At 36.9% G+C, this 20,481-nt stretch overlaps 1 protein-coding gene across 1 annotated transcript in view; it reads left to right on the forward strand.

The window, feature by feature from the left end:
- Positions 1–18,370, forward strand: part of EFNA5 (ephrin A5) — a 204,705-nt gene extending 186,335 nt beyond the window's left edge. The window contains exons 3-5 of the mRNA XM_042864975.1: positions 8,723–8,788; positions 9,202–9,282; positions 14,160–18,370. Of these exons, the coding sequence (XP_042720909.1) occupies positions 8,723–8,788; positions 9,202–9,282; positions 14,160–14,281 (269 nt within the window). The 3' untranslated portion in view covers positions 14,282–18,370. The remainder of the gene's footprint in view (positions 1–8,722; positions 8,789–9,201; positions 9,283–14,159) is intronic.
- The last annotated feature ends 2,111 nt before the right edge of the window (positions 18,371–20,481 follow it).

Raw genomic sequence — 20,481 nt, forward strand, 5'->3', positions numbered from 1 at the left:
CCAGTTGATAATAATGTTGGTTTATTGCAATAGAAAAGTATGACATCAGCTATCTATATTATGCTAGTGTGGAAATGCTAGCCCTTATTTTATTGTATGTAAACGAGTTTGCATTTACAAAAAGAGAAACTTTCTTATAGGAAAGGCCTGAAAATGTGCAAACAGTTACGGTCTATTCTTCAGCTCCCCTTCCTTATATTTCACAGGAGCTATGTGCAACTAAAAGTCCACTCAAAGCAGGATATGTCTTTCATTTGTTTCCAACTGAGGTTTGTTTGTTCTTTAATGAGGAGAAACATGGCGTTGGCAAGATAGATTCACTAGGAATCCCAGACTGCAGCTAAATAACAGCTTTGCCCCACTTCATAAACAAATGTAACTGTTCCTACTTTTATGGAGGGGGAAAAAAAAAAAAAAAGAAAGTCTTTGCAGGGCATTTCTGAGGTAGGTTTTTGTGCTGGTCCAGGGTTTTGTTCAGAGGAGAGGCTCAGACAGGTTCATGGGTTGTTTTGTTGGTTTTTTTTTTTTTTTTTCAGCTAAAATTTGTGCTTTGTTATTCTCCTGTTGTGAAGTCTGTAGTGTGCACCACATTGAGATGATTTTGTGTTTTCCTGAACTCAAGTGGACATATAGGGCAGATAATAGTATGACTAATAAACATTTGGACTGGATGCGGACTGCCTTGTCTGATCCCTAAGCATCTGCTCACCTCTGGTACCCTGGGTTGTGAAGGGCTGGGCCTTGGCCTCTCTGAAGTTCTACACTGAAAATTCTGACTCAAGTACATCAGCCAGGCCACCAAAAGAGAAGTCTTGTCATTAAATGTGGAGCAGCTAAGGGTACTTTTTGAGACATACATAGAGGGCTAGGCCATGCTAAGTCCCCTAAAAGAAAAAATGCTGGCTAGATTATTTAATTTATATTCGAATGTTAGTACCCACTTAATTAAACTGGAAATTCATGGTGTACACCTCTTTTCAAGCTGGATATGATGCCTGTTTTTTTTTGTTGTTGTTGTTGTTCTTTTTTTTTTTTTTTTTTGGTGGCTTTTATGTGAAATTTATTTTTGGTCTGTGCAGCCTTCAACCAGATAAATAAGCTGCAGTGGTTTATAAACTACAAGAAAAAATTATGTTCTTCTTGGCCAAGTGGTTGCAGTGGGACAGTTGATTCAGCATTAATAGCTAACACAGAAACTATGTATTACTTTCTTCTAAGAACTCACTAAAATAGCATTTATCTGACAAGTCATTTCCATTTGCTAGGCTACTTTTAGGGCATTTGAAATATATAGTCAATTATGTTATAAGCCATAATAACCCAGTATTTCTATAGCAGTGCAAATGTAGAGTGAATTAATCAAAAGATATTAAAAAATAAAAGGAATATTTCATGTTAGTTGTACATGTAGATTTTGCTGGGCCTTTTTCTCCATTACTGTACACTTTGGATTTTATGGTTTTTCATAAAATTCAGAACACCACTCCCTGCATGTGTGTGCATGTATCCATACACAGGTAAGAGTACAGAAACATGGTGTGATTACTTTTACCTTCACTTCATGTAGATGCAGTTGAGCAGGAGGAAAGGAGTAAACCAAAGTGTTCATTTATGTACCCTTGTAATACATTTGATTTCAAAACTTCATTTGCAAGCACTGGTATTGTAGTCCTTTTGCATCTGTTAAGCTGTAGGCAATAAGTGTATAAGTATTAGCTATGACCTTGTTTTGCTTATGCATTTATTTTATCGAGTAGGTAATTTTTCTTATTTTCTAATTGTTATTGGCAGTCTAGATAAGGTTTATTTCCAGGTGAGATTCACTCTCTGACAGCTTGAAATTTCTGAGTTTTAACATACTACATAATTTTTTTTCCTTTGATTTCATTTTATGATGGCTAAATACAGAGAGATGATAGGCAAAATGTTTGACAATATCGAATACTCAAATAAATGTGGTCATAGCTTACTTGTGAAATGTGTTTGATTGTTACATCTGCTGAATGAGTAATATTGAGGATACTCAATATTTAAATTTCCCCAGACTGAAGTCATGTTTACACTATCAGAACAAAGCTTTGCATGTATGTTGGAATGAAGAACAGGTAGGCAGAGAGACCCCTTTCTTAAGTTGAACTCATGGACTGGCGAACTCTGGGATTTCTATAGTGCTTCTATTTATCTGTTTTTGATTTTCAATTTTAACACTCAAAGGAAGAAGATCACCTGTAAATCCTTCCAGATAGCTTCTCTTTTAATTGATAAATTTTAAGTCCACTTTCCTGTCCATACATATGGGTCTGACTTTATGTATGCACACAAAGGAGTGTTTTATTGATTCATTAAATTCTAGCTGACTTTTTCAGTTGTACCGTTTATGCAAATTTGTAACTTTTTTTCAATCTACACAGTGAGAGGAATATTAATAACTAATTCTGCATTTACCTGGCTAATTTGCATACATTTGTGTTGTATGGTAAATCACATGAAAACCTACAGGGGAAAGGCTCAGCTCTTCTAACAACTAATAGGCTACTTTTTCTTTTCACTTGCACAAATTGAGAAATATTGCCTGCAGCAAACATAATAGAAAACTGCATTTTTAATGCTCTCACACATACTCATTTCTTTACAAAGAAAGGAGCAGATGACTGTTCTTAAAAATAAAACTTTCTAAAGCTGTGTAGCTGACACAGGATATTGAATGCTAAAACACTTCTAGTTGGTGGAATTATGATTTGTGGGTTATATAAGGTTACATGGATATTGGATTTGAATAATGGGGGTGGTATTGTGCCTTAAAGGGCTGGAGGCATATCACAGCTGTAAATGTTTTCTCCTGAGGAGTTTGTCTGTAGTACCAGACAAAGAGAGCAGAAGGGCTGCATAAACATGAGTTTCTGCTTTACGGCAGACAGCGTCCTGTCTGTGGGATTGTTGCAGGTTCTCTCTTCATGGTGATGACAAAAGCTGCGAGTGCAATCCTTTTGATAGGGCAGTCGGTGTTAAGTGTCTGGTCTGGCTGCATGCATATGGAATCTCTTTTAGTGAGCTGGGGAAAAGCTCAAAATTAATTCTCTGTCAATTTCACTGATATTTCTGTTTGGTGCTTGTGGTTTGGAAGCACATATCATTGCTAGGAATTTGTGTAGCACATAGATGATGCTGCTAGGAGTCCATTTGCAAGGAGCTGAAGAACGATCTCTGTGAGATCTCTTAGGTCGTCTCTACAAGCAGACCATCCCAGTTTATTGGCTGTCTTAGGAGAGAGTAGAATAAATAAAACATTCACTTAAGGAGAAACTGACAGAAATCACTTTCAAAAACAAGCTTTCAAAAATACAGAGAGAAATGAACAGGCTTATCTCCTCAGTTTTTCACAGGCACTGGTTTATAATCCTTCAAAGAACATTCCAAGTGAACTGGTAATTGAAACGTGAAAAACAAAATAGTGAGAGAAATTATACTCCTTTGCCAGCATAACCCCTGTACTAAAATGAAGGTGCCATCTGAGTGACTTAGATAAATGAAGCATTATTTGTACACTGAATGGTTCCAGTTTTGCTGTCTAATAGGGCCCACAGCGGGTTGTGGCTTGAATATTAAATATATTTGTAATGTTAAGTGAGGATTTGAATTGCACTCACGAATTAATTTTTTATATCAGCACTTGCATTTCACTAAAAGGTGCTATGTTATAATTAGAAAGCTAAGAATGAATGAGGAGACAAGCAGAGAAAACTGCTGATTGAATGTGAATATCAGTAAATAGGATGGTTAAGACACTTTTTATATGTGGCATCCAAGTAACTTGCTCTTCAGGTAGAAAGTGAGCCTTAGATTGGTGCCAGGCAAACTACCAGCTGTCTCAAGAAAGAAACTATTATTTGTGGCTTTTGTCATATGTCTAGCAGGTTCTGATAACCATGTTACTTTTAAAATTTTCATACTTTCTCTTTACTTTTTAATTAGCATACTTTGTTACAAAGTAACTTTTTTCAATCTACACAGTGAGAGGAATATTAATAACTAATTCTGATTCCTTTAAGGATATTATACAATTTGACATAACAATTTAACTGAAAATGTGAAAGGAAAAAAAAAAAACAATCAACACTTTTCTACGTATATTGCTTTTTTGTTTTCTGTCTGTGGGTCTCCAGTAGTTATTGAATAACTGCTAAGCCTTATTGGCCTGAGGAGGACTTATTTTTTATTTATATCTAATATATTAGTGTTGTACCATGTGTTTCGTAGCAGAAAACTGCTTGAGAGTGAGTGGGACGAAGGGAGGCAGATTTTTTTTTTTTTCCACATTTAAATATAGCTAACAAATACTGAAATATTTATGGTTTGGCTCTAGATGAGGCGGGAATAATTCTTCACTCTCTTTCCTTACAGGGTATAAAAATGGTAGCCAGTTCAGAGAAAAGAAATTTTCTTCTCTAATTACCATTTACTGCCATTTTCGGTTTCAGCTTGGCTCTAGTCCTATGTGCTGTAGTTCAGTCTATGTATTTTTTTTCTAGTTTAACTGATGAATGTAGAATTTTTATCGCAAAAATACAGAGATCATGACTTGAATTTCTTCCGAATCATGAAATTTTTATTCCGCAGGGCAGAGGGAGCGAAACATCATAGGAATTAGAATGTGATCATAGGAACTAGCAACACTGCAGAATTCTTGTTCTGATTTAGTCATTCTTACTGACACAAACTAAACTAGTCAGACCTTTCCAATTCTTCTATCATTCATCAAGAAAAGGGGATATAACCTCTTCTCCTAATAAGGGATCTTTTCTCAGAGGATTCTTTTTGTTGCACAGCAAAATTTCATTTGCCTTTTTTTTTTTTTTTTTTTTTTTTTTTTCTTCTCAGGAATTTCAATTTTTGAAAATGTTACTTGGGACGGTTTCCGTTAGCATGAGAGATTTCCTATTCTCAGAGCTGGCCTCTATTTTATAGCTAATATTGCCTTTAAAAGGGACAAATAGAAAAGCCTTATGCCAAAGCCTTAGAGGCTAGCCTGGTTTTGTGCAGAGAGGAGAATGAAATTTCCTTTTGTACAGGTGAAGAAAGGACATTTTCTTATAGCATAGCCAATTTCAATTGAATATAACAGGAGCAGTGTGAAGTTTACCTGGGAAGGAGCTTTAACAGACCCTAGAAGGCAAAGGGTGTTTCTCCTTTACAGCGTTCAGAAATATTTCACTCTTGCAAGTATGCAAGAGTTTTAGGGAATTTACTAGACTCCATTGCATTGAAAACCCATCATTCTTGGAAAATGAAACACATAAAACCACTGAACATTCGGCTAATACTAATAGGCCTGACCTTAGGTCTAGAAGTAAAGACTTGAATTTTTCAGTTTAAATTGATTCCTGAATTTTCATTTAAAGCATTTAAAGCATAGTTTTTTGAGATCCTAGCTACACCATTACTTTCTTTTTTTTCCACAAAAAAAATTTATATATATATATATATTTATTTTTTTTTATTAATATGCTAATATGTGTAGCTTATCCCTTCCTATGTGTTGTGTTGTTTTGGTCATTTGGTTTTCCACTAAAGTTGTTAATCAAAATGTTGGCCAGTAGGTCACCCTGATTGGGAGTTTTGTGCTCTTTAGCAAAAGTTTGTCATTAAAGGGACTTTTATGTAGAAGAATAGAACTTTACTTAAACTTGGGTTTAAGCTTCAAGGCGTTAGCTATGAAAAAACAGATTTAATGAGCACTTTTGGCTTTCCTTAGCAGAGTGCAAGTGTGATATGCCTAAAATTCAGAAGAAAATAAAAACATACTGAGCTTGTTGCTGAAAGAGGAAGAAAAAAACCCTAGCTGTTGGCAATATAAACTGGATGTCATAATCTAAGAGTCACGTTTTTCATAGGACAGTGGTGAAACTATTGCAAAATAAACAAAACAGGGAAGAGAACAGAGCAGTAATGACAAACTGGAATGTGTGAGGGAGCAGAATTGATGGCATTAGCAAACCTGACTCTACTCTGTGAGCGATACGTCTTATGGACTTACGGGAAATACTTGTAAGTCCGAACACTGTCAGTGTTTTTGTTTTAAGATGAAAAAGAGAAGGGAAGAAATAAAAAGGTACTGCAGTCACCCAGCTTGGCAAACAGGTCTTAAATTTCTCAGGAAGGCTGAAGAAGTTGCACTGTATCTCTTCATCATCTTGTTCTTGGTCACTGAGGCAGAGGTGAGAGCAGGACAAAATATCTCTTAGTTCTTTTTATCTTAATTATTATTCCCTGTGAAGGAGTAAAACACTGTGGCTGAAGAGGAATCTTTCTAGTTTTATTACTTACCATTTTTCATAAATCACTTAGAGTACATAATTTCCTAAGAGAAGAAAAAAGCACATTATCACACTTAACACTAAAAGTGCATCAGTTTTAAGGATGATTAATTAAATGCAGCTGATAGGTTTGCCGTAAGACTGCAGTTCCTGATACAGCACATTCTATGAAAAGCTATGTAAGGAATGGTAGAAGAAGGAAGTTTAAGCAGAAGGCAGATTTTGAAATTTTCTCCCAGAGAACATGGCTAATCATCAGGTCTTGTTTGCTCTTAAGTATGTACAAGTATTGCATACACATGTAAACTTTATATATATATATATATATATATATATATATAATAGGTAGACTATTATTTGATCCTAGCTATCATAGCTAGTCAGTGCTAATGCTGACAACATGTTCTAATAAACACCAGTGAGCCCAAACACGTTTATTTTGTGGATGTAAGTGGCAACATGTAAACATTAAAGTAAAAATGTGCCTTTGAATAAGTGTGGTTCCTGATGCATTTCTGAAGTTCTGAGCTAGAAGAGCTGTTTGTGATAAAATTACTGCATATTTTCTGTTTTGACTAGTGTTAGAAGTGTTGTTTTCACCTTTATGTTAGTAGTATGGTAATAATAGAATAGTTATCTTTTGAGAAAACAACAAGTGCCTGTTTAGTCTGAGCAAAGCATTTAGCCAGTTGCATATACTCAGTGAGGGCCACAGAAAGGACACAATTTCCTGAATGTAACCACAGAGTTCAAATATTGTGCCCTAAATAACACACCAGTTACTGTAAATGTCAGTACAGGGAGTTTTTCTGACTTTGATTTAGTAAGAGCCTACAGCAAAGCCAGCTGTTAACACTTCTTAACCGCTTGTCATTTTGAAGGGGGGAGCATCATTTCTACACACTTTTGTCTTTTGATTAAAAGAAGGAAACAATTTTTCAAGCACTTCCCAACAGGTGCAGAACAAAAGCATTACCTCTATTTGACTCTTACTGTGCTCCTTTTATTTGTGTTCCTGCTGAATTTGCTAGTTCTTCTTGGTAGGAAAAAGCTGAGGCCTGCCTTGGAAACACATCATCTAATTTTAAAGAAATTCATTTTAAGTTATTTGAGAAGCCCTTCAAGTGTGAGTTTGCCTTGTAGACAAAGAGTGTATGTTCATATGTTTTTATGTCTTTATGTAAATGATTTCAGCTATTTTTCAGTAAAATGTAGTAAAAAAATTAAAATGGATGAAATAGCCATAAACAAAACAAACATCTTATTGGCCCAATCATCTTTCACAAATCCAGACAGCTTCCAATAATTTCAGTTTTCTATAAAAAGCAACTGTTGTGCCACTGTTTCTAGCTTTTTATTTGACAAGACTTCACAATGAAATAAAAATAACTTCAGGTGCTTCAGGCAGTGTTTTCAGGTGTTTGTTTTGAAGGTTTTACAAGGCAGAAATAATGTACCCAAAGATGGTCTTTCACAAGCAAAAATTTGGAAACCCAAGTCAAGTGGCTTTGTATGTTTGCCTGTGAATTAGGTATTTTAAAGCAAGTATATATCCTGAAAGGAAGTTTTCACAGCAGCAGTTGTTCCTGGGAAATAGTAGATGATTATGGTAATATTATATGTGTGAGCTTTTGTGTAGTGGTAGGCATGTTGTTTCCTCTTTTTTCTTTCCTCCTCACACAGTAAGTATTCTTCCAAAGAGATATTTTGAATGGTAAAGATGAGGGAGGAGAGAAATAAGGAATAAGCTAATTTGAGAATGTCTGTTAACACAGGGAATCTTATTGTGTCTGAAACAAAATAGGGATTTTATCAACAAAGGCACACATAGTGGAAGAATACAGAGTCTGATTTTGTGGTGGAATTTAATAGATGTATTTAATGGTGCGTATTTTTTCTTTAGTGGAATTATGTCCATGTTTGTATTTTTAACGTTGTCAACTTCAGCATCATTTTGTCAGTTCTCCTTCATTCCTTTTTGATTTGCTTTGAAGTCTGTGTCCTACCATTTCAGGATTTCAGTTTTCTTGTAAGTGATCTTAATTATTCTCAAGTGTAATTTTTCAAAGTAGACACATGCATTACAGCAGAAACCATATTAAACTATCTCTTGAGATAAAGGTGTGAAAAGGTGAAAAGAGATAATGAAACATTGTGAATGTCATTTACTTCACTTCTTTAATGAAAATAATCGAAAAAGGGATTAGAATAAAATCTGCAGTTCTCTCACTGCCTTTGTCTTATCTGGCTACTTTACACATTTGAAATATTTACATGCAGAGACTGAAATGTAGCCAGTTCTTCGAATGAAGGGATGATAAGGGATGTTTGACTGTAGGAAAAAGGATCATATGCATTTTCTTTTTCTCTTACACTTTCATTTCTCTCTCATTTTTCTTCGTTTACAGCTTCTGCGATCCCAGATAATGGAAGGAGATCCTGTCTAAAGCTTAAGGTCTTTGTGCGACCAGCAAGTAAGTTCCTTAGAATAAGCTTTTGAGGGTGGCTTTGTAGCGCATGCTTTACTGTGTGGTCTGGTTAACAGCAGTAAATCTTTTTTTTTTTTTTTTTTTTTTTTACTGTTCAACTTTGTTTATCTGTTCTGTACAGCAGCATTTGTGTTATTATTTTCATGGTATTTCCTTATCATTTTTCATAAAGCTTTGTTTTAATTTCATGGCAATTGCTAACTTGTTGTTTCTTAAACTGTTGTACCAATGGAAGACTGGCATTTGGATAAGTGCCATAGATTATAAAGCATAAATATGCTTAATTATATACAGTAAATATAGAGAAAAAAAAGATAGGAAAAAAAAAACAACAGAAAGTGCAGAGTTTAAGGGTGTCTCACTAACATATTTGGCTGTTATCTCTATTTTTGTTATAGACAGCTGTATGAAAACTATAGGTGTTCATGATCGTGTTTTCGATGTTAACGACAAAGTAGAAAATTCATTAGAACCAGCAGGTTAGTATGCTTAGAGAATCTCTTTTAACAAATGCGTGTGTCCCTCTGGTGCTTGAGTACTCCTTTTCTTCTACTCTTGCATGCTTTGCATGGTATAATTGCTCTGCTTTTGCTTGTTTCTAGCAGTGCTAATATCACATGTGGTATATTTCCTGACTCCTTATCTAATGCAAGGGAGGGAAAGTGTTGCTTTCTTGGTTGATGTAGCTTAGTAAAATATAATGTGTGCCAGAATAAAATTTTCACCAGTATCCTGAAATCTATCCAAACCAAACACCCAGCATGTTGACAGACCACTCATGGTACTAACTGGGCCAAAAGTCTTAAAGCCAGTGGGCATGCTTCATTTGTTTTGTGGTGCCAACAGACTTTCAAAGAACCACTCCTTATTTAATGCTAGTGCATGACTCAGGCATGCAGCTTATAGAGCTAGTGTTTAAGTAAGAAATAAGCCCATTAAAATTATATACATTTGTATATATACTTGTTTAGGGTAAGTATTGTTTTCACATACATAAACATACATACATGCTGTTATATATGAATTCATACCCTTGATATGGATCTGGGGGATTTTATTTTGCTTGAGTTTTTTTGGTTGGTTTGTTTATTTATTTATTTATTTATTTATTTTTCCCTAAAACGCTGCCTTTCATAATAAGAATAATGCTTGCTTTTATAAAGCCCTCTATCTGCCCAGGGCAAAGTTGTGTTATCATTCACGATCAAGCTGTGTGGCTCTGTGTGGGAAGTGCATCTGTATGGTTGTGTGACTCAAGTTTATGACAGATAGGAGCATGTTTAATTCTAGGGGTGTGAATAATCTCATCAACTTCAGTGGGATGGCTCATGACATTAAAATTAGGTGGCTATGTAAGACAAGTATTTACAATAGCGCTTACCTGCTTGGTCTATGTGTAACATGCTGTTCACACGTTGCTATATTCAAGCCTCAATAATTAAAATGAACAGTTAAATAAACAAATTATACCACAAAAAAAAAATACACCCATGATACACAGGTAGTACATTCCCTGAAGATCAGATTACCCAGCATTTTTTTTTTCTCTTATGTTACTGAGAAAGCACTGTCCCTTTCATGTGAACCAACTTAGTGTTTTGTTCTTTATTATTTGCTGATCCTTCACCTAAAAGCTATTCTTTAGGCAAAAGCATTAGTAAGACTTCCAAAAATTATCCAATTTGAATGCTCTACTGTTTTATTATTTTTTCTTAAATGGAATTTTCAGAACTGTTCTAAAAATATTGTTTATGAGGATCAATGATGTTTTCTAAGCAGATCTCTATTCAAGGAAAATACATTTACAGTAGAGATACATTTGCACTTCTGTTAAAAGTACTCACCTTCTATAGGAGGCATTAGGATGATGATGATCATCCCCTGTCTCTAGATAAACTGTGAATCTAGAAACTCAGTGCACTCCTTTGCACTCTGTGATTTGGTGAACATGAGTTAATTCAGTTGTATCCCTTCTGCTGCTGGTTTGCAAAAGAGATCACTTGAGTAATAAATGCATGATAGTAGTGAATATTCTTTTCAGCAGTACTGCTCACTTCCTGTTGAGTGGCTACATCTTGCTAGCAACATCATAGAAACATACCATTAGAAGGCAGCAGATAGGACAGCGAACCATAGTCCAAGTCTGAAGTGAAATACCATTTGTGTTATTTTGGAGAATAATAGCTTTATAGAGAATTTTTCGGTTCTAAACGCTTCAGGTACCAAAAAGTTGCCACTCCTATGCTTGTAGCACTCCTTCCATCAGTTTATTTGAATTGTTATTTGGACCAGTCTCCATCAGATGATCTGCCATTCCCAGATCTTCTGTCTGCTATCATTTCCTGTTACAGCATTGTTAGACTTGCTGAGACACTCCTGCCTTGGTGGATCTCACTGCATGTGATATGTAATGTGTAATGTGTAGTAATTCACCTGCCCCTGGAGCTCACCTTCTACTTGTGTGCTCTCCCCTAACCTGCCACTGTCTACTCCCACAATATACAGGAGAATGGGGAAGCAGAGGGGTCATGTTCAGCAAATTACTCACTGCTGCCAATCTTCTGGGGGAAAAGAAAAAAAAAAAAAGAAAAAAAAAGTGTGATTTTTGAACTTCCACTGGTTTTGTTCAGAAATCAGATTTGTACAGATCACTCTTCTTTCAGAAGTCATTGAAGAAATTGGGCCATGTCTATATTCCCCTCTTGTCCCTTAAACAAAAATTGCAGCTGTGCATATGTGGAAAAATTATACCTGAAGCATGTGATGTAAAGTTATGTGATCTGGAAAATTCATGGCTGTCAAACTAATTTTTTCTAATTACTGCTAGCATTCCCAGTCTTTAGCAATGACCTTCCAGATTTTACTCATCAATTTTGTCATATCTGTGACTTGTCTTCGATGTTCAGAATAAACCCAGTCCTTCCCCTTACGCACTAAAGATTGTGCAGTATTACAGCTCTGCACCCCAAGGAAAATCATTTTTGTAAAGTGATTTTGAGAACCGCAGATAAAATGAGTGCTCTAATATATGAGTGCAAAGAGACTTTGGGACTGCACTGACAGAAAGCCCAAATGATTTCTTGAAAGTAGTCCCTTAATATTACATGAAAATGAATTCTCTTGAGACAAATGGCTTTATAAAAAAGGCATCTTAGAAGATCTCTGTATTTTTAGTTTAATAATTAATCTTTTTAGTTAGCACTTTTGGGTTGATTTTAATTTTTTTAATTTTTTAATTGTTTTTTTAGCTGTAGCCAACGTTCCAGTTGTGCCAGTATACTTCAGAGTTAAAGGAAATTGGGATTTATTGCTCCTTAACACTAGTTCTACCTTATTGCGTTTTAGTACTGACTCATGGATATAATTAGGACAAACTGTTATCATTGTGTGCTGCAAATTCAGACTTTCTTGCAGTTCTATCAATGATGCAGAAAGCAGAAGACAGTTCACATCTTTCCCCTTGTAGTATTAGTTCGTCAGTGATGAGTAGGCTTCCAAACTGAGCAGAGCTGACTCAACGTATATGAAAGGTATAGAGCTGACTGTAGGGCATGGGTACCTTTTGTTGTACCCTCTTAGAGTATGTTTTAATTGAGAAGTATTGTATTTAATTGAGGAGTATTGAGCTCCTGTGAAGTATTGTATTGTCACTGCAGTGCCCCAAGAGTGTACTGAGTGTAACAGGTGAAATACAGAACAGCCTTTGGTTCTGACAACCACCAGAATTAGCGGTTTTAAATGGCCCTTTCTAGACATTTAATTGTCTCTTTCTTGCAAATGTGAACATGTTCACATGATCAGAGCTTGCCTTTCACACTTTTGCCTTAAAAGCACTGAGGAGGTGTTGATAAACCTGATGCAACTGTAGTATCAGTACTGAACCAGATGTGACAGGTTGTTAATCCAGTTTACTGTACATCCCCTAGTGAAACTGGCCTGAGGCTGAAAAGCCTGTTAGTCAAATACTGCAAAGAGCTCTACTTTGCTTCAGTGCTTGGTGTCAAGAATGTGAAAGGAGCTTGTCCCTAACTAGAGCTAAGTAGCATGAGAGGCTCTACAGTAGTGCTGTGTGGTGATCCTGGTGATGTGACTCCCTCTTCCCTTTGTGCCTTTAATTGGGATTGCACAGTGCAATCACCCAGTGTAATCCTGGCAATGCAGTCTGTTGAGATGGGAGCTACAAGACATATATCATAGGTATGTCAACACTTCTCTTAAAATGGGGAAGCTTATTACACTAAGTAGTGAAATACTGTTAATTTTCATGGAAACTTAGGCACCCTAAAATAGCTTGTGAATGCATTTTGAGGCCACTTCTCACTTCCTAAAATGGTTTAGATCATTTGTTCATTTAGTACTAGGAATATTCAAACTCAAAGCTGGCTTTTTATGGCAAGTCTCAGACAGATTAGTCTTAAAATATTTAAATTAGATAACTGTGGATGTGGGGGATTTTGCAAAGAAAAGCAGCACACCTGCTTTATAATAGCCCTGTAATAGCCCTGGAGGTGAATCTGACTTTACTTACATTTTTTATGATACAACTTGTGTCTATAAGGCTGATTCTTAATTGAAAAAAAATTAAACAGATCTTCATTCAGCATCAAACATCAGGTATTTTCCACTATACTCTCTTCTTCCACTAATGAGTAAGCATGTTTTTGCAACTCAGCTGTTTTATTTATTTATTTATTTTTGTTAATTTGATAAGCACATATTCTGTATTTTTTGTCTACCATAAAAAGTATTCTGCCACCTATGAGAGTTTGGGAAGTGTGTTTGAAAATCAGAGACTGTCGTAGTCTTTGGAATTCCATTTCAAGAGAGAGAGATATGTCTCATATCCCCTGCATACCCCAAAACTTCAGTGGAAAGTGGAATAAATGCTTGCACTTTTAGACTGCCATTTGACATTCAGAAGCTGAAATCGGTAACTCAGTAAGGGGATTAACTTTTAAATTAATTCTTATCACATGCAACTCTTTCTCAAGCCCTTCTGAAAATCAGGTGTTTTTATTTAGCTGCCTCGCTATTGACATTGCTATCTAATGAGCCATCCAAAGCTGAAGCTACTGTGTTTTATTAGAGGAGGAATCTTTCATTCCTCAGTCTGCTGCAGTCAGTCTTACTTTCTGCTGCTCTGGTCTTCAGTGGGAGTTTTGCCAGTAAGAAATGCAGGACTTGGCCCCAAGTTGGTTACATAATGAGGTATTACACGGTTGTGAAAGTCAATGACAGCGCAAGGTTCATTGCCCTATTTCATAAAGGCACTGAAATCTACTTACAGTTGTCGGCTCAGTGAGAGTTTATTAAGGATGCAAAATCTCATTGGAATGTATGCTTTCTATTTGAACAGATGATACCGTACATGAGTCAGCCGAGCCATCCCGTGGTGAGAACGCGGCACAGACACCGAGGATACCCATCCAGCTTTTGGCAACTCTATTGTTCCTCCTGGCAATGCTTTTGATATTATAGCACAGTATGCTCCAGCAACCTGTCGCAGAAAATTTCAGGGTCTTGGAACATCAAAGATCCGCCTAACTGCTCATCCCAAGAAAGGGACTTTATTGTTTTTGCAGATGTCAAATCGTTATTTTTCCCTTTTCCCTTTTCTTCTCCCTTTTAGCCTGAACTCAGCAAAAATTTGAAGGGGATAACTAGCTTCAGCACCCATCCCTACCTACCCTGTGACTTTCTGAACCCCTCCATACAAATAAAAGGACTCCAAATGAAAATGCCAAACTATAATAGTGACACTAGTGATTCTTATTTTCCTCTGCATTCTCCTTTAAGAAGTCACCTCTGTTAGCTCACTGTGTCATCCGAATGTAGACAAGGAAGAGTAGTGGCAAATACAGTCAGTGGAGGATAAGCAAACTGAATGAAAGCCTGGGAGAGTTTTTCTCTCCAATACAATATTTATGCCTTCTCATTCAGCACTGTAAGATGATCATGCGGGGCATCGTGTCACCGTGTCAGGACTGGAGGGGAAATATTAATAGCAGGTATAATACCATTTCCTCCGGGAGTTCTAAATGAGCAGGCTTCTGAAAGGGAAAGGTAATGTTTCTTGTAGGATTGTCCTGAAACACCTTTTTTTGCTCACAAGTAGAAACACTGTCTTTGGTGAGAGAAAGAGGTTAGTATTTAGAAATGTTAGCACACAGCAGGCAAGGTCAGATTTAGGAAACTTCACTGGGGGTGTGAGTGCCTCTGTTATTTCGTTTTAAGGGGATAATGCACACCGGGTTATTTTATTTTAAAAGAAATCACCGTGGTGCTAATTTTTTTTTCTTGAAATGCAGAGGCACTTTTGAGAATAAAGTGACCTTCCCCAGCACTGACTTAGTAGCTGAGAACCTTAGATGCTGCTTTGGGTGTTAATACATGCTAATAGAGAACATCAGAGGAATCATTTTTGGAACAAAGGATCTCCAGTGTGCTCTTGATTTGTCTCTCCTGCAAGTTCCTCAGTCATGGGAATAAACCACAAGTAGCAGAAGCCAGGACCACCTAGTAGCATTGTTTGGTGGGGGGAAAGAAAAGAAGTGTGGAATACGAATTCAAATGTTGATTTTTTGTCTTTTCCCCTTCCAGCACAGTTTGAAGAGTAGAGGAAACGTGTTTATCAGCCAGAGATAAACTAGATGGGCTCCCAAAGACTTAACAAAATATTTTTTTAAAAATCCACTAGAATAGAAAATACATTATTTAGATATACTTTATGCTGAGAGTGAGTATATATGCTTGTCCTATTTAAACATGTGAGAAAAGTGGTAACCCTTGGTGCAAGTAGGAAATGATACTGTCTTGTTTGATGGAATAGGAAGTGACTCTGTTTAGGAAATCTTAGCCTTGGCGAAAGTAGAACTTGGAAAAGTCATTTGCCAGGAAGTGTAAGAGTTGGGGTTTTTTTTTTTTTTTTGTCTGAGCTACCATGAAATTTGAACTGCTAAGCATAATCAGGGAAATATCAGGCAAAGACTGAAACAAAACGTTTCTAGACAAAAACTGTGATAATTATGTTAAATGTGAAAGAAAACATGAAATGCATTCAAACTAAACAAGGGGTTTCTATATTCTGAAAAAAACCTCTATCATAACAAAACTGAGTGGTACAAATAATGGACAATATTTTGTAAGCATTTTTTTTTCTTTTCTAATGAAGAAAAACTTTACAAAAGTTGTAAGCAGCCCACTATTCAGTAAAGAAGGAAAAGGGGAAATAAATTTAAGATTTTTAAGATTTTATGCATGCTTAACCACAACCTGAGCTTGCCTGATATTGTGCAACAAGATTGGTGTTGCAGGGCCTTTGCTTACAGTAGTAATGTAGGAAATTTCCGCTACTGTTAAAGGCACAGAATAAAGACATAGAGTCTAAACAGTGAGGTAAGTCACCATCCCATTACAGTCTGGCTGGTACTTCTTGCTCTTTAACTTGGATGTGCTTGTTAAGCACATTCATGCTTCCTTCAGGTAGCAAGTAAAGAGGATGAGGTGAGGTTAATCAAAAATGCGCCTTATCAATTGGATTATTAACTGGAGTACAGGTAATACTGCATGATAGTAATCATATTAAAATGATTCATAGCAATTGCAGGCAGTTATAGCAACAGTGCCAATCTTATGTAGAAATGGTGATTTCATTTTTCATCCTATGTCTCTAAATAATGTCAAAGTTTGAGATGTATGCTTGTTCACAGCAGACTCTTTTCATTTGTACTGTTTCGTGTGGAGTTCAGCCCTTCACGTTATCACAGGGCCCAGCTGGGTGTTGGATGAGGGATAGTGTGAGTGACCCAGCTGCAGAGCAGATCCCTGTGCTGCCAGGGGTGGCCAGAAGACCACAAGACAGTTTGGCACACGGTGGCATCAGGCAATTCCAGTCATAGCAGAACGTGCTAGTGGGTTTTGTGTTGGGAAGCAAATCTCTGGAGGCCTGAATGCAAATGTTGGTGCCAACTGATAAAAGATTTCTGGTCCCTTCCATCTGCCCCTTCTCAAGCCCAAGGGACTGATTCTCCCAGCCTGTGCAGCTTACTTACCCCCGTGACCTGCACTCCTGGCTGCCAAGGCCATTGCAAAGCGAAGCAGGGAAAATAGGGATCAGTCAGTTTAGTGGATACTGTGTATCCTTTAATAGGCAAGGTAACATTTCGTGTTAGTTTAGAATATTGTTTTGTACTGTACTTAACTTGGATGGCGAAGGAAAGACAAGTAAAACTTAAAGCTATGTTCTTTAAATTCTGTATTATTAGCAACCTCTGTTGTATATAGTGTTTGATAATAAAGTATTAATTTGATTCTTATGTCTTTTGTAAGTGAGAACAATAGACTTTCAGGATATAAAAATCATGCGTTGATTACAAGACAGAGCTTTGAAGCATCAAGTGTGATCATGGCTGAGAACTGAGAGACAAGTAGCCATGATACTGCAGCATACAGGACTCATCTTTGGAAATCGTTCATCTATTGCAAGTCTTCACATTGTCAAGACCTGGAAAACATGACTTTTGGTGATCAATGTTTTGTCGTCAGTGTTTTAAGGTCTAATGTTGGAGCCCCATGGTTTTTGTGTTAGTTTTTGTTCTTTTGTATCACATTTGTTTCTAAAATTGCTTTGGGGATATAACAACTCTTCTGTTTGTTTGGGTTTTTGATGTTGTTTGGTTCTTTTTTTTTTTCTTTATTCCTTCTGATTTTGTTTTCACGAATAGGTTTTTGTTTTGTTTTGTTTTGTTTTCCAGAAAGGATCTTGCCAGTGTCATGTGTGATACATACGTACTTGGTTTCAAAACAGCTAGAAACAAATTTGGGAGGTATTGAGAGTAGATGAGTAGGTTGTTTCCTTTCCTATATAATTATGGAAGGAAAATGGTTGCATTTGTACCTGTTGATTCCCACCCCTACCCCTCAAAACTGAATTTTATCCATTGCCTTGTGAGAGCAGTGGCTCTGTCACTTTCAGAGATGTAGGAGAGAGTGTTAACTCTTCCCCTCCTTTCATTATACTTGGATTTTGTAATCACCAGTTTTACTGTACAAACCTCCACACTTCTCTCCCCTTTTACTGCCCTTCCTCCTCTCCCACTCCCCTCCTTTTTTAATTTGGAGCCGTGAATGGGCAGATCTGTTTCTGGCCTGGCATCACTGAGTTTTTCCCATGCATTCGCCCTCGAGCTTCTCAGATGTGAGACAAATCTCCCTGCAATAGGCTTGCTGCCATTGTCTGTACAGTTTAATAGATGCTGGCATGTTGGAGGTTACCCATGAGTCTGCGAAATCCGCTTTCCATGCTTACTCTTGACACCCCCATTGAAGCCACTCATTGTGTATGCATCTGGGTATGAAAGTCCAGCTCAGTGTGGTCCTGTGCTTGTACTGCCCTGCTTTGCAGTTTCTTTGCACTTATTCATTGAGTGCTGTTTTTGAAATGCTTACAATATATGAATCTAAAAATGTTTAAAAAAAAAAAGAACCCTGCCCCTAAGATCTGTATTTGTATATACACGTGTCCGTACAATTATACTTAAATAAAATTAAAGATTTTCATCATTTTAATTGGTTCTCTTAGGCTATATTTTTGTTCATTTAATTATGTCTTTATTTTGGGGGCTCTTTGTACCTATCTTCTATTTTTGTGGGCAGTGGAAAGCAATGAGGAGTATGAATGGGAAAGTGTGAAGAATGCAGTGGACACAATGGCTGACTACCTAGGGCTGTAACTACCTACATGCTGGCTGATCTGAACTCTGGCAGCTGTGCTCTTCACTTCTGTGTGTGTGTGTGTGTGCGTGTGCGTGTGTTCATAGCTCTTCCAAATACTTAAGAGAATAAGGAACTATGCTAGTCTGGAGCATTACTTGGTTTCCATTGTTACTTCTGACATGCTCTGGGCCTTCAAAGCAATATTGTCCCTCTTGTGGGTTACAGTTTGTATGGCCTAACTCTTGCTTCCTGAGGAATAGAGGCAGCCCTAGGTGTGTGCACACAGTGTAATTGCACATGGTGCACATCTACCCTGCACTCCCCTCTGACCAAGAGATGTGGCTGGAAGTGGTTTGAAATCTTAACTGTGTCATTAGTCACAAAAGGGAGGAAAAGGGCTGAGAGTGGCAGAAGGTCCACGGATGGGAGAATCTGAGCAATGGTTCTAGAAGGAATGAAGTGCTGGTGCTGGATATTTCTTCTTCCTTTCATCTGTGTTCCCTGGGGCTGATGTAGTGCCTCAGAAATGTGCAAGACTGGACTGGGCATGACTTGTATGTAGGTCTGAAATGTGTGTCCTTGGCAGTGCGTTTTAACTAATCATGTGATAGATACAGTGGTTTAACCTGAGAATTTAGGTCATAGAAGATGGGGGACACATACCGAAACCCATAATACATTCACCCTGCATTCAGAAATTCACTGTAATTATAACTTGTTAGCATTAAACTCACCAAAAGCTTTGTATTACATTTAATTAGTTGACAGAGCAGTAAGTACTAATTATGACTTATTCTAACCTTCTTTATAGATGAGAAGTGACAGCTTGGTGAGAGTAAAAGTGTGTGACTTTTTCCTCTGGAGCTGTGATGTTACAACCAGGGCAGGGTTATAAGTGACACGTGTTCAGTATATCTTGACATAATAGCCATGTCCAGAAAATATCCTGCAGCCTGACACACTTAATGGCCTTTGCTCAGAAGACAATCTGCGTTTGCTGAAAATGGTATTTGATTTCATTTTTTGGCATTAGTGTGAACAATAGGACTTTGTGCTCTCTCATCTTTCCGTCCACAGAATAATTCTGCTCACAGAGTACTTCTGAGGGCATTCTTAGGAATATTCAGGGGTGCATCATACCACTAAGATATGGTTGTGTGCCAAAGCAGTTTTACTCGTTCAAAACAATGCTTTGATTTCTATCAGTTAGAGATGGGTAGCCAACTGGGATGGTTAAAATTTTACAGGCTTTGAAAGCAGAGGACTGAAAAGTGCCTCCTTCCTTGTAAATTATTGGTGGTTTTTTGTTTGTTTGTTTTATTTTGTTGGTTTGTGGGTTTTTTTTGTTTTTTTGGGGGGGTTTTTTTGTTTTTTTTTTTTTGTTTGTTTGTTTGTTTGTTTTTTAAGTTAGTAGAAAGTTTCGTTGGAAACATGATTTAACTTTGTATTACAAATGTGGGCCTAAGAGACCAATCAAGACTCAGTCATTGTAAAGGCTGCAATACAGACTGTTCCTGTACAAGGCAGTGGCTCATGATTGTTTGGTTTTAGCATCACTTTCATTGGATGCAGTAAATCAACACGAGCTGACGTAGTTGCAATTTAAAGGTACTGTAAATTTTTTTCCTAGACCTGGTAGGAGCTTTTAAAACAAAATATTTCTTAGATGCAAAAAAAAAAAAAAAATCCTTTCAAGAAAAATCAAAGTACTGCAGAAATACAGACAAGATAAAGCTTTTATTTCTGTTGTTTTCCTCCCATCTCTGATAAAACTGTGAGGCAAGTTATACTGTCAGTCATACTTAATTCAGAGGAATTCAGAAAAGGACAAATCTTACAGACACTCACTTTTCTTGTGACAGTTCTTCCAGCAAGTCCTCCTGTCACATGTTTACTTGATGACTACAAATACAAGAAATTTCAAGGAGGCAAGCTAGATATCTACTTTGAAGGAAAGAAAAAGC

The sequence above is a fragment of the Lagopus leucura genome, unplaced genomic scaffold (genome assembly GCF_019238085.1).
Source record: "Lagopus leucura isolate 7727_CA_CO unplaced genomic scaffold, USGS_WTPT01 Super-Scaffold_774, whole genome shotgun sequence".
NCBI classification, from domain to species: Eukaryota; Metazoa; Chordata; class Aves; order Galliformes; family Phasianidae; genus Lagopus; species Lagopus leucura.